General features: G+C 37.7%; 1 protein-coding gene across 1 annotated transcript in view; it reads right to left on the bottom strand.

Moving 5' to 3' along the window:
- Positions 1-314: 314 nt before the first annotated feature.
- gabrb1 (gamma-aminobutyric acid type A receptor subunit beta1) overlaps positions 315-13,400 on the bottom strand; it is a 35,617-nt gene continuing 22,531 nt past the window's right edge. Inside the window, exons 5-9 of the mRNA XM_028001270.1 lie at positions 9,715-9,797; positions 4,670-4,813; positions 4,284-4,436; positions 2,769-3,022; positions 315-1,684 (exon numbers count right to left, since the gene is read on the bottom strand). Coding sequence (XP_027857071.1) covers positions 1,343-1,684; positions 2,769-3,022; positions 4,284-4,436; positions 4,670-4,813; positions 9,715-9,797 — 976 coding nt within the window. The 3' untranslated portion in view covers positions 315-1,342. The remainder of the gene's footprint in view (positions 1,685-2,768; positions 3,023-4,283; positions 4,437-4,669; positions 4,814-9,714; positions 9,798-13,400) is intronic.

Genomic DNA, 13,400 nt, shown 5'->3' with positions numbered 1-13,400 from the left:
AAAGCACCAGAGTTATTAATTTACAGTAGAGGTTTGAATCCATGTGTACTCTAAATCCTGGAGTCTGGTTCAATGTGTGACTTTCACATATCTGTTAAGTTCGATTCAGATAGTTCTCTGATGAAGAGCTGATTCAGCAGGTGGTCAGGTGAGATACCAGACTTGCAGCTCTTGGGCAGAATATTGCCAGCATTTATGAATAATAAAGCCTAATTTTAGCAGGTTTAACAATTCTAGGTAATCTTCAATGTGCATCAGTTTTCTACAAACAACGAAAAGGTCAGAGACCAGTGAGAACTCGATCAAGAACAAAATTCCTTCAGCAGAACCACTTTAATGTTATGGAGGGACCTGGGTACTCCAGTGATCCTGGGTCTAGGAATACAGGAAGTACATTGGTGCTTTGTCCCAGATGATGGCAAGATGGAGCAGGAAATGAATAGATGGATTAGATTTTGCCTGTAGTAATGAAGGTGTTGTTGCTGTCTATCATGGTGAAGACCAAACTGAGCTGGGCTTCAGTCTAAGCTCTGGATTTACTGGTCCACCTTCCCACCTTCACCTTTGATCATTAGTTAGAGATCATGTCCTAAAGGATAAGATCTTCTGATCAGGAGGCCTCGGCTGGAAGACTTTCCAGGTATAGCATACTGGGAGGAGTCTTGGAGGCAGAAACAGAAGTGAAAGGATTATGTATTCCTTCTGACTTGACCACACTTTGATTTTGCAAGGAGAGAGAGGGATTGATGGATTGGTTGGTTACCTATACAGATGTATGGATGTAGTAAGTATGCAAGGATGGATGGAGAGTTTAATCTCTGCATCAGTCTTATGTTTTGTCCCTTTTTTTCCACAATAACCTTACTCAGCTCAAGTTTAATTCTGTTTGAGTTACCTTGTGTTTTTGTTCGGTTTCTATTTTGTTTTTTGCATTGGAAGCAAACAAAAGTTGACTTCTATTAACATGCAAAGGAGGGCTAAAAGAAAAGAAGACAAACAAAAGCCACCATTGTGTTTTTGGCATATTTGAACCTGTAAATACCAAAACTTTACTGTCTTTAATTCACCACTACTTCTTTCTCTATAACTAACTGTATGTACACAGCAAAATTGAATTTTTTTAAATAAATTATATCTCTGTCTTTATATATATCCATTTATATATTTCATATATTAAATTGTATTTACACTGTAAAGACTAGAACTACTCGTTCCAAAAGAGGATTTGTACAAATGGGCTGAACTCTTCTACTTTCATTACTGTACAGGATTGAGCTTCCCTTGAGAAACAAACAACAAAAAAAGTACCCATCATCTACCGCTCATGCTCACAACCGCTGCCCTAGTGGACGTAATACAGCCAGTAGACCAAGTTGAAGAAGGTGAATGTGATCGGGAAGACGACCCGGGACCACTTGTCTATGGCATTGACGTCTGTGAGATCCGGGATCTTGACTTTCAGCTGTGAGGCTCTCCTCCGCAGGCGGCTTTTCTTGTGTCCAATTGGCCGGTCGAGGGCTGGCCGTCCATACAGGTCCCGGCTCGTCATGGGCTTGCGGTACTGTATGCTGGCACTGTCGTAGGAGAACATGGTGGCCCGAGGATCGTTGAGGGCGCCCATCATATCCGGTCCCCCCATCTCAGTGGGGAGGTTCGTCAGAAGGATGTTGCCATGAGCGTCGACCTTAAAAGGGAACAAAACAACATTTCAGTTTTATTTTCAGCTAACACGAAGGTTAAATCAAAAATAAATCTGCCAATCACCCCCAGGCATCTGCCTTCTCATTGTTGCAATTCTTGCTTTCAATTTGAGGGGGTTTTGTTCTTGTGATTTTAGTTGGGAAAACCTCCAGGAAGGGGTCGACTTGCCCCTTCCTCAATTTACACTTTTTCGTATCCAGGCGTTGTCATTTCATTTCCTCTCATCTTATTTCTTTTTTGTACAAACAGGCAAACCATTTGTTAGCTTTGAAGCTAACAAATTAGCTTTGTATTCATTGTTGTTCTGATCTCCATTTGGATTAGTTGACCCTTTTGAAATCAAAGATTATGACACATAGTAAAACCAAGATAACCCCTCCTGACTTTCTGATGGTAGATATTATTTATTGGAGGCGTGTTCATGTTAAACATATTTAAAACATGAAAAAAAACAACAACAACTTTACATTCTAAGTTTTCAAAGCAGGTTTGAAATGTCCACCTATTGTGGGCAAAAACTGGTGCATGATTGGTATGAAACAACCAGTTGCAGATGGCTCTGTTTCATGCTCAAACTAAATGGGTACAAAAAAGCGAAAAGGTTAAATGAGCAACACCTTATACACCATAAATTTAAATTATTCATAATCATTATGCAAAACTGAGATGTTAGGGCTTAAATTTTAAGATTTACATTTAAAAAAGTCATTTAAAGTTTTCTAAATTTGGCTTTTAAAGCATTCATCGCTTTCTGATGGGTAGGTGGCTTGGTCATCAGACAAGTAACACTGTCCCAGACTTATTTTTTTTTTTATTTTTTATTTTTTCCATTTTTTTTCTCCGAAGAGTTTTTGCGGCGCTAGTGGCTCGTATTTTTTCGACAGTAGGCAGACAGGAAGGAGGGGGGAAGACATGCGGCAAAGGTCGTCGGGAGTCGAACCTGCGACGTCCGCCAAACGTGGGGCATGCTAACCCCCTGCGCCACCACAGCAGGCCCCAGTCCCAGACTTATTTTAACCTGCCTTAGACATAAGCGACTGATATTTTCCACTCAGATCTTCACCCACCTGCACTTTACTGCTCTCCAGTCGACCCTTATTCTCATTGTTGGACTTAGCAGCCTTTTCCGCTGCTTTCTTCTGTAGGTGAGGACCACGGCCAAAAAAGATGTAGTTAACAAAGGCATACTCCAGCAGGGCCAGAAACACAAAGACAAAGCAGCCCATGAGATAAATGTCAATGGCCTTGACGTAGGGGATCTTTGGCAGGGTCTCCCTCAGGTGGGTGTTAATGGTGGTCATGGTCAGCACCGTGGTTATACCTGCAGATGTGCAAAAGTCAACAGTGTAGGACATGCAACCATCTCAGATTCGACATTTCTCTTGTAAGAGCTATTTTTCTTTTTTTTGTATCAAACTTTGCAAGATTTTGCTAATCCTCCAAAGTCAGGCATGTTGCCAACATTCAGTCAGTGTATTCAGTGCTCATTCAGTGCCTAACTTTGCCATCCAACCTAGTTCTGAGCCCAACAAAAAAATAACCACCATTACATCCAACAGAGAACCGACAGCTGACAACTTCAAGTGGTCCAGAGAATTTGAACTCCTCTCAGACAAAAATGGAAATAACCACCAGAATTAGGTAATAAAACCCTTTGTTAGGCTCCTGAGAGGCTCAAAGTCTTGACAACTGTTAGATCTGTAAGAAGAATAAGAGTTTCTTTAGTAGCAGAGTAGAAGTAGTATAGTAATATTGTTGTGCACTTCCTTTGTGATTATTACAAAGTAGGTGTTCCTGATTTAGTTTTAGTGAAGTGTAAATTTTAGGGTTGTAGGTTCCCCCTTGACCACTAGCTTTTTATGTGGCTGAGGTCATTTCAAGGCAAGATCAAGAACTCATCTCAGAAAGAGTTTGAGGCTCTAAGACTAATTAATTTGTGATATTGTTTTTAAGTCATCAGATGTTGTTCTATATACGGTGAAATTTAAAGTTTAGCCTAGAAGTATTTCCTGAAAAATAAAATGAAATCTAATGTTGGACCATGACTAAATGAAGAGAATCCTGTCAAACTGTCTTAATGAAGGCAGAAAGAGAGAAATATAAAATATTTTATCAAACATGAAACTAAAAGTGCTACAATCAAAAAAATGTATAAAAAAATAAAAACTATATATATACTTAGGGGGGCACAGCAAGCTAAAAAAATAGACACAAAGATCTAAAAGGGACTAACATTTGACAAATTGAACTATTTTGGAGAAATAGAAAATACTGAATAATTCAATGTAATAATTTCCCTTTTAATAGGAGAACTCTGTTAAACTGATGGAAGGTCATAAATAATCAGTGCATGTTTATGCTTTTCCAAGTCTAAAACTTACAGAACAGACTGTACAGGTGACAATTGATCATTAGGACTGGTTCTGTCTCCATAAATTTCAGCTCTCCAAATCTGAGATATGGATATAATGAAAGCTTATAGACTTGCATGATATCTATGTTGAAGTTTGCTGTCTATATACATAATAAGAGCTAACAAAAATGAGTGAACCTGAGAGAAATTATGAATAAAAGTCACTGACCTAAAGCCACTCTGGCAGCCGACGCATCGTAATTTATCCAGAAGGAGACCCAGGACAAGATGGTGATCAGGATGGATGGCATGTAAGTCTGCAGAATAAAATAGCCAATATTCCTCTTGAGTTTAAAACTCAGTGACAGTCGTGGATACGAACCTGTTTGGTAAGAAAAATAGTATTAGTCTGTGGTGATCTTTATACAGATTGGTAAAAAGATGGGTACTAAATGAAACAACATAATGTTTATGACATAATAGCTCAATTTTTCCCATAGATTATACTTTTCCAGTATAGACAATGAATATTGTCAGTATCAAGATTTACAAAATATTGTATACAATTAACCTAAAATACTTTTTAAAAATGTATTAAATAAGGTTCATTGTTACCTGTGGCAAACACAGCTTTCTTGGACAGGGTTTGGTAATCAATGATGGAAAACTGAGGCAGCTCAATGTTCTCCACTCCAGTGACTGACCCCGCATTGCTTCCTCCCTGCCAGTAAAACTCAATGTCGTCTGTGGTGTATCCATCTGAGAGAAACAGGAAACCCCAAAAAATTTCAAAATGAAGTTAAAGTCAACAATATTTTTCTTTGGGTACTTGCACAAGTAAAAAAGGAGAAATCAAAGCTGTCCTTAAAAACGTCTAGAAACAATTCCCATGATAGTCACAGGCCAGAGGCCATGGGACCCACAAACAGAAACCAGTGAAACTCAATGAAGAGGATTGTCCATTTGGTCTAGTTCTACTCAAAAGTTAGTCATTTTTTTCCAATCTTCTCTACAACAATCAGGATGTTAGGAAGAGAAACTAGTGAGGGAAGTAGGAAAGTCACTCTGACATCATCTCTCTGATGTTGGAGATTCACGGCTGTGTTAGTGTGTGACTGAACAGCCTGAACTGTCGGTGACCTCCTGAATGGATTGTCAACACATTTATTCAGCAGGATGTGAACCCACATAAGCTGCAGATCCTTTGGGAACATCTGCCAGAGTTTTATTTCTGTTTTAGTAAAATTCTTTCACATCATAAAATGGAGAGTGAAAATATACTGCAGGTTGAAAAACATGACTCGAGGGAAATACTTTCACACTCAGAGAACATGAAGTCTGGAATGAATCAGCTAGAATGAAAACGGTTTACAGTGCACATCAGTCAGCGAACTGCTTTCAGGAAGAGTTTCAAAAAAATGTGACACCTCACTGGAGATACAAACCAGGAGTTAACACACAGGCAGCTCTGGCAGTGGTGCGTAGTCCCTGGTTAAGACCTCACTAAGGTGAGGTGCAATTTCAGGACCCTTACTGGTGGATTGATGACACTGAAGAATAACATTTCAAACCTGGGTACTGTCTTTTTCTAAATCTACCACAAGTATTTCAAAAGTGAAAGCCTGGTTATAAGTCGTAGACTTGGGGGGAAGCCTTGGCTATAACCCTTTTAACAACTGTTTGTTCTGCCCTACTTTAAATAATATGGGCAGATTCCCTGGGGACAAGAAATACTGAAACCTTTTACAAAACGTCAATGTTAATGTATGTTGTTATTCAATTGTTATTCTGTTACAATATTATAAATATGTTCATAAATCCTTTGCTGTGTCTGAAATAAAACCGCTCTGTACTGAATAGTGTCTCAAGACTCCTCCACAGAAATGAAAAGAAAAAAAGACTCATTACCAGCTATTGTACTAAGTGACAGCTACTTCTGCAGTTGCTTTATTGTGCCTAATAAAGGAAATCATTTTAATACGGCATCTTCTATTTACTTAGATTTTCTTTGATTGCCTAAAAGGTTTAGGTAAAAAAAACAAGACAAAAAAATATGGTAGCAATCTGTAAGGTGACACACAACAAGATGCTGTCTTGATTAAATAATTTTCTACCAGATGAAATATTACCGACTCCTCAACTTTTCCATAGGAAAACATTTTATTCCATTTCTTACTTGATCTACATGTAAGTGCTAACTTTTTTATTGGCCAAGTTGTTCAGTGCATTAAAACAGCAAACAAAAGCCGCAGATCTGATGCTAAATGTGGCATCTCATATTCTTCGTCCTCTAAACTCAAAACTGACTGTATTTTAATAAATGCATGCTTCCTTCCAGCTGCTGGACATCCTCCAGTTTCCCAGAGGCTGAGTTGGACAAGAAATAAAGCCTTTCCCTTTACTTTTCCTGGCAGGTCTCTGGGCTACATCTACAGGCTGAAACAGAGTGACCCGGCCCCCAATGCCCCATCAGTAATTAGACCCATTTAATTGGGCCAATGTGTTTCTCTTTTCAGGCTCTCCATCTTATCTGCAGGCAGTTGAAGGATTTCTGGGAATTAACAGCTTATCAAGAGCGGAAGAGCTTCATTATGCTTTTACTTCATTTTTCTCATCCCTTTTCAGTACGAAGAGGAGCATTTTAGAAATGGCTTAAGTGAACAATTAGAATAATTTGAACACGTTGAATGATTTAAAAGGAAAATTGCCTATTATAATGTCAGTTCTTCCAAAGGGAATCGAATATCTCCTGATTTATTGAACTAAATTCAGTTTGTGTTTTTACCTGTCTGAACTACAACATGTCTTATAAATAAAAAAAGGCTCCATATCTTCACACCTGAGTACTTTTTTTCAAATATAATCTCTTCCTTTGTGAAACCATCTTCCAGTTTTATTCATGAATAGTAGGTAGACACCCTGTCTACTTAGGCTCAAAATGTATCATGATGGACATTTCTATTCATTTTCAACTCAAAACCCCAAAAAAGTGACCTTCTAAATAAGAAAACATAATAAAATTGAAACATTCAATCAATCATAAACTAAAAATGGCAAATTTTGTTTATATGACATAACTCAAAAAAGGTGCTATTGTAGTATTGTTTTGAAGTATGTGATGGTGGTGGTACTTGGAAAATTTGGTATCTAGGTGCTCGTTATTAAAAGTCTGAGATCCACTGCGTCTTCAAATCAATTACCCCACTTTAATGTCCCTGCTGCACCCTCACAGGAGGCTGTTGCCACAACAATGTTTTATAGTGGGTTTGGTTTTGTGAGAGTGTTGTCTTAGTGTGAAGAAAAGTGTGCACAATGTTTTGCAAGTGGCCTAGAAAGTTAAGTTATTGTTTTATCTGACCAGAGCGCCTCCTTCCACATGTTTGCAGGGGAGCATCTACTTTGTTTAACCTGCCTGTCATGGACAGCCATCTCTTTGTATACTTGAGTTTTCCATTTTCAGTTAATTGATTGTACAGTGCTTTGTACAAAAATTGTGATATTGTTTTGCTATATAATTCTGCTTTTAGGCTTCTCCTCTGTCTACTTCATGTTAGTCTATCACATAAGACCAAACAAAATAGACTGAAGTCTTGAGTTGCAGTGTAATAATATATGCAAGCGAATATACTTTTGCAACCCACTGTAATATCCCTAGAGATTTAGTCTTTATTTCTAATTTCAATTTTCTTAGCTATTGAAATTTCCACATTAAGATGGATAGATTACATTAAATTCTTTGACTTTTATGACTTTAGTTACTTTATTAATATTTAAGACTTAGGCATTTTGATCTAATTCAATCTGTATTTGAGTATGAAATGTTTGTGTGCTTCAGATTCAAAGCTACCAGGTTTGACCACTTAATTTTCATGCTCAAATGTAACATCTATTTTATATTACACTGACTAGATTCAATAAGACAGCCCAGAAGAGCATGCATGAACATGCTTCTGTTCGATTATTAAAGACAGCTAATATCTGTTAGACACAGTAAATTTGAGGAACTTGGACCATGGCCATGAGCCTTATTTCTATACCCAATGTTACCAATGAACAAGGCTCTAAAACTATGGCATTAAACAAATTCTTCACCTGCATCAGTTTAATTTGTTAGAGAATTGAGAAAGTTATAATTTAACAGGCACATGTACAGCTAATGAGCACCCCCTCTTACCATTACAGAAAACCCATTTTATTTATCTTTAATAGACATCAGGAATACGTGGATGATTAGGGATTAGGGTGTGTAGTGAGATTGTTGCTTTAGTCTGTTGTGGTAACAAAGAAATTCATCTGAAAGGCTAAACTTTGATTTAACTGTTCCATCTGTGCCTAAACCAACTTATAACATTCATAAGATTTGGATTTTGACTAAGATCCTTGATACAAGCAGCTGCAATCTATTCCATCATCCATTAGAATAAAGATTTGCTCATTTCCAGAATTTCAACTTCATCTGTTGCTTTATACGTCATGTCTAGCCAAAGGTTAATTTGCAGACTTGATCACTGCTTAAACTTCTGTAGCAAACTAAAAACAAACAGTCATAAAATAAACTGATGTATATTAATGAGCTTTTGGAGAACTCATATGGCTTTGTTGCATATGTATGACTTATGCATGAAGCTCCCGGCAGAAAGGCGCTCCACCCTCTCTAAATGTAGACATATACTGTATAATGTGTGAGACTTTAACTATTCATGTCAGCATTGTTAATTATTTAACTGAGGCACTCCGGACAGGTCCAGTTAAACAGGAACTGTCAGTTCACATTAGATGGCCTTAAGCTGAATGTGACCTTAACAACCTCAGATGATTCTGACCTGGGAAACTGATGTTTCAGCTAATTTTTATAAAAATACAGTATTATCAAGTCTCTATTGGTGTGTAGGTTGAGAACCATTTCAATAGAAAAACTGAAAGTGAACCACAACCAGAACAAATATGGCCTGGGTGGTATAATCAATTTACTGAAAAAAAAAAGCACAGGGAAGACCCACTGTTAAGTTTCTTTAATCATGAACACCTATGGATTTCCAAGAGGAAGGATATGGACAGATGGAAAAATGAAGAATGGGTGGATGGAAACATGGCTGGACCAAGACTGAAACAGGGATGGAAAAATGGTTGGATGTACAGTCAAATGTAATGTGTGTTTATTAACAAGCAGTTGAGATGCTAATGTTGTACATCTGTAGTTAAGCTGATGTACAGATCTGACATGTACATGAATGACCATGGAGTTAAATTCCTGCTTTATTAATCAGAATTATGATTATTTCAGATTTATAAAGGGTGCTCTGACAAGCTGTGTTTTCTTTGGATTTTATAATTCTTTTATCTCAGGCTTGTGTACTTTTGTCCACTTTTATCACTTGGATTTTCTATAGCTTCCCTAACACTTGGTTTTAGCTCCTGGAGCTTGTAGTAACAAGCTTTAGTAAAACTCTTCTAGATTTGTGAACTGATCCTTTGTTTTACATTATTGTGGCTTTCTTCATCTCTGGTTAACCTAATGAAAATCAGGTGTCTAGTTTCACCACATGAAGATCATGACAGGTTCTTGTGTCAGAGTTGTGTGATATCTGAAAACAGACCGACCTATCCAGGTTCACTCAGCATCTCTTGAATCAGTTTGGACACAAAACTGTGTTGCTTACAGCTCTCGATCTCCAAGGTGCAGTTCTGCTCATCCAGCGGGTATCTGCGAAGGTCCATCATGCAAGCGGCTGTCGTGGTGATCCTTGGTGAAAACAACAAAAAAAAATGGTCATTTGATTTCTTGAAGTTTAAGGGTAGAGCATAACTCACAGAACCGACCTTCTAAACCTCGAATTACACAAATCCTTTTAAACCTTGAGTGGAGCGAAACCATCCGTCTCGTTCTCATAATTGCCTTTGCTCTGCTGAATTGACGTCTGCAGCTCTTCTCCCTTTGTAAAGCTTTGTGTTTTAATCTCAATTATAGCAGGCAGTAATTAGGAGTTAACAATAAAACTGGATGAAACTTTCAGTAAAGTTTTAAGCAACAACCGTCACAAACTGGATGGAGCCACACCTTATTTACAGCCTCATAATCTGTGTGTATGACAGAAAACACGATTAAAGGTCATCCCAAATATCCACTGTAGCATGTAGGTAGATTATAATTAATGTGCTGAAATGGAAGGATAAATTACAGGCATTTTTCTGGGCGACCTGCACTTATACTCATTCAGACAGAAAATCTGGCGGCGTAGGGAATACGTGGAGCAAACAAACGATCCTGCACGCTTCATAGACTTTAATTAGACATATGTAAAGCTGCATTATACTCAGTGAAGCTTATTAAAAAGTATTTATTGTCAAATGAAATACAATCTGTCCAAAATAAAACATTCCTATTCATTTTTTATGTTGATTTATTGACATACACACTTGGGGCTCTTCAATGTATAATTAGGGCAGTAGATCTGAAGCTATTTTTCCAGCCAGCCCCACTCCAACAAGATGAGGAAAAAAATGTATACACCACTAATAATGAATGGAATATTCTTTTAAATGTTTGGTTTCTTTTTTTTCCTTCATTGTGAAGAGAATGAACTACTTTTCATTTTGTCCTGATTTCATGGTAAAAATGCAATAACGTAGCAACTGCACTTAAATAAAACAGTAATGTGGGTAAGCACTTTGGTTCAAAACAGTTGGGGAAATGAACTTTTTCCACTTTGGCCAACATTTAATGGCAGCTGAACAGGTTTGTATTATCAGAGCCAGTCATTAGCAGAGATTCTTCAGATATCAATGCCATGCTACACCTCATCTTGTCTCAATGGAAAGTAGATTTGTTCAATGTGTAAAATGGAATGAGTAATCCTGAAGTATTCATGGATCAGTATATTATATATTTAATACCTCCATTCAGCTCTGACTCTGCCCCTGTCTCTTCTTCTGATCAGTCACATCTACAAATATTTAAAAATGAAGCAACCAGGAGGTTCCCATGTATAACCTGACCACTGGTTCTGTCATTATCTGTATCTCAGATGTGGAAGTGTTGTCTCATTCTTGCTGCTTCATGCTCAACTAACTTGACCTTCAGAGTAGACTCTGAAGGTCAAGTTTTACAGCTAGTTCCTTGTGCTGTCGAGTTTGCATCTTTTACATACTACCACAAACACACAAACATTAAGGGACCTTTTTTAACAACTGCTGAAAGATGTTTCAGTTATTTATTTTTGTCATAAACAACGGAGTTATTATTTTATATGCTTTTAAAAGCTATACCTTCAGAGTACACTCTGAAGGTCAAGACTCCAAAACACCAACAGAACCACATTGCTTACAAAAATAAAAGGGGAGCTGCAACAAATTCTCCAAGATTCCATGGTTTTCTCTTGATTTGGAGAAAAAACTATTCCATCATGGCATAATATAAACTCTACTAACGATGAAAAGTATTCTTGGACTGTATTTTGTGCACCCAAATGTGTGACTCTAAGGGATTCACAACTATGAAAACAGAACTGCAGCCTTCTCCTTACAAGTCAGTGAATGGACACTTCCCATTTGTACTGTCTGTCCATGCCTCTTCACCAGCCTTAAGACTTATCCAAAGCTTCCTAAAGTGATCAGTGTGTTCAAGAAAAAGATGAACAGCCAGGAATATTCAGAAGGTAAAGGATAAATATTTATGTTTTTATGGGCTTTTAGCGTCCATGACAGTGAAAGAGCTGGGAAAACGTGAAGACAGCTGAACTTTTACTGTCAGAGTAAGGAGGTATTAAAGGACTTTTTCATTTTCACAAGTCACCCTGGAATCCCTGGATATGCTATTTTCAGTCTCCTTTCAGAAAATACTTTCTGAAAGGAAGTATTTCTGAATACTTCTTCAGGCTTTGTGCTTCTGAAGTACAAAGCCTTAGGAAAAAGTCCAAAGACAGAAACCATAATAAAATTGCAAATAAACACAAATAAATGATACAAATAAATACATTTTCATCTACCCGCAAGTAGTGCCAGTCTGATATGGGGTGCTGTTTCTAAACCATGTTATCCACTCATTTATAAATGTCACAGTTTCAACTTAAGTATTTAGGTCCAAACAAAATATGTTAGCAAGTTAACTATTTAGTTCTGAGCCAGCCAAATATTTGATTTACAAACTAAATTGCTAGTTCATATCTAAATATATGTAAGTTTGCTTGCTAATGTGTTGAAGTGGACAATCAAAAACAAAAAGCTGTGTCTTGAAAACTTCTGCATTAACTCCTGCTGGGTATACCCTCCTCCTGAACCAGGTATCCTGTATCTTATTATTAACAATTCACTATTATGCACAATTTTTTGTTGGTCTATCTTATAAAAGTACAAATAAAGTGTATGTTTGAGCTTGTTATATGACAAAACAAGTGCAGTGGTTGTAATGTGTATTTGTTATTTAATAACCTCTGACTTTTTACTATGATTTCCCCCACACGTGGCCTCGTGATCACTATGACTCGTTAAAGAGAAGCTTTTCAGACTCTGCATCAGCTCAGGCCCAGCAGCACAGACTAAACTTAGCCTCTGTGTCATCTTTTCTTTCCATTGCTGAGAAAAGCTTTCTCTTAGTTGTGACCATACCCGAGATCTGCCACTGATGATGATGTGGAGATAAACAGGTCTTTGATGTTGTCTTCATTATTCCAAGGTGCTGAATTTCCAATAATTGGGATGTGAGAGTGCCAATCAAAGCTGAGGTCATTTTGGGAAACCTAAATATAGCCCTTGTCTCAGCAGCAAGCACACTGGATGAATAATTGTCGGAGCCTTTGGGGGATAATGATTCTGCAGCAGAGCAGTGTGAAAGATATGATCATCAGTCCTTCCGACTGGGGCCAAAGTAGAGAAGGAAGGACAAATATACCAGCAACACAGGGAGAACCTCCTGGACCAAGGCCCTTGCATCATTCATTCATTGTATTCAATAAATTTGTTAAACCTTTACTTGAATCTCCTGTGAGTATTTTGCATGTGGGGCCAAAGCTTAAAAAGAAATATGACATACCCCAACCAGGGGGACAGACAACCTTTGTAAGGGTCACAAATTATCTAGGGGTTGCACTTTAACACCCATGATCTAGACCATGGCAATTGGATGCTTACAAAGAGGACACATTGGATTAATGGTTTTTATCCAAGCAAGGAGAACAGTGACAATATTCTGTAATAATTACATTTTATATTGTTCTGGAAACACACATATTATTTAGGATGGAAATTCTGGTCCAGGGTTGGGGCGAAAAGGTCAAAAAGAGTGAGGGAAATGAAAATTACGAGCACTGGAGATTAAACGGAGGAAGGAAACTAGCTTAGAGGGAAATAG

The sequence above is a fragment of the Xiphophorus couchianus genome, chromosome 19 (genome assembly GCF_001444195.1).
Source record: "Xiphophorus couchianus chromosome 19, X_couchianus-1.0, whole genome shotgun sequence".
NCBI lineage: Eukaryota > Metazoa > Chordata > Actinopteri > Cyprinodontiformes > Poeciliidae > Xiphophorus > Xiphophorus couchianus.
This window is presented reverse-complemented; position numbering and strand designations above follow the sequence as displayed.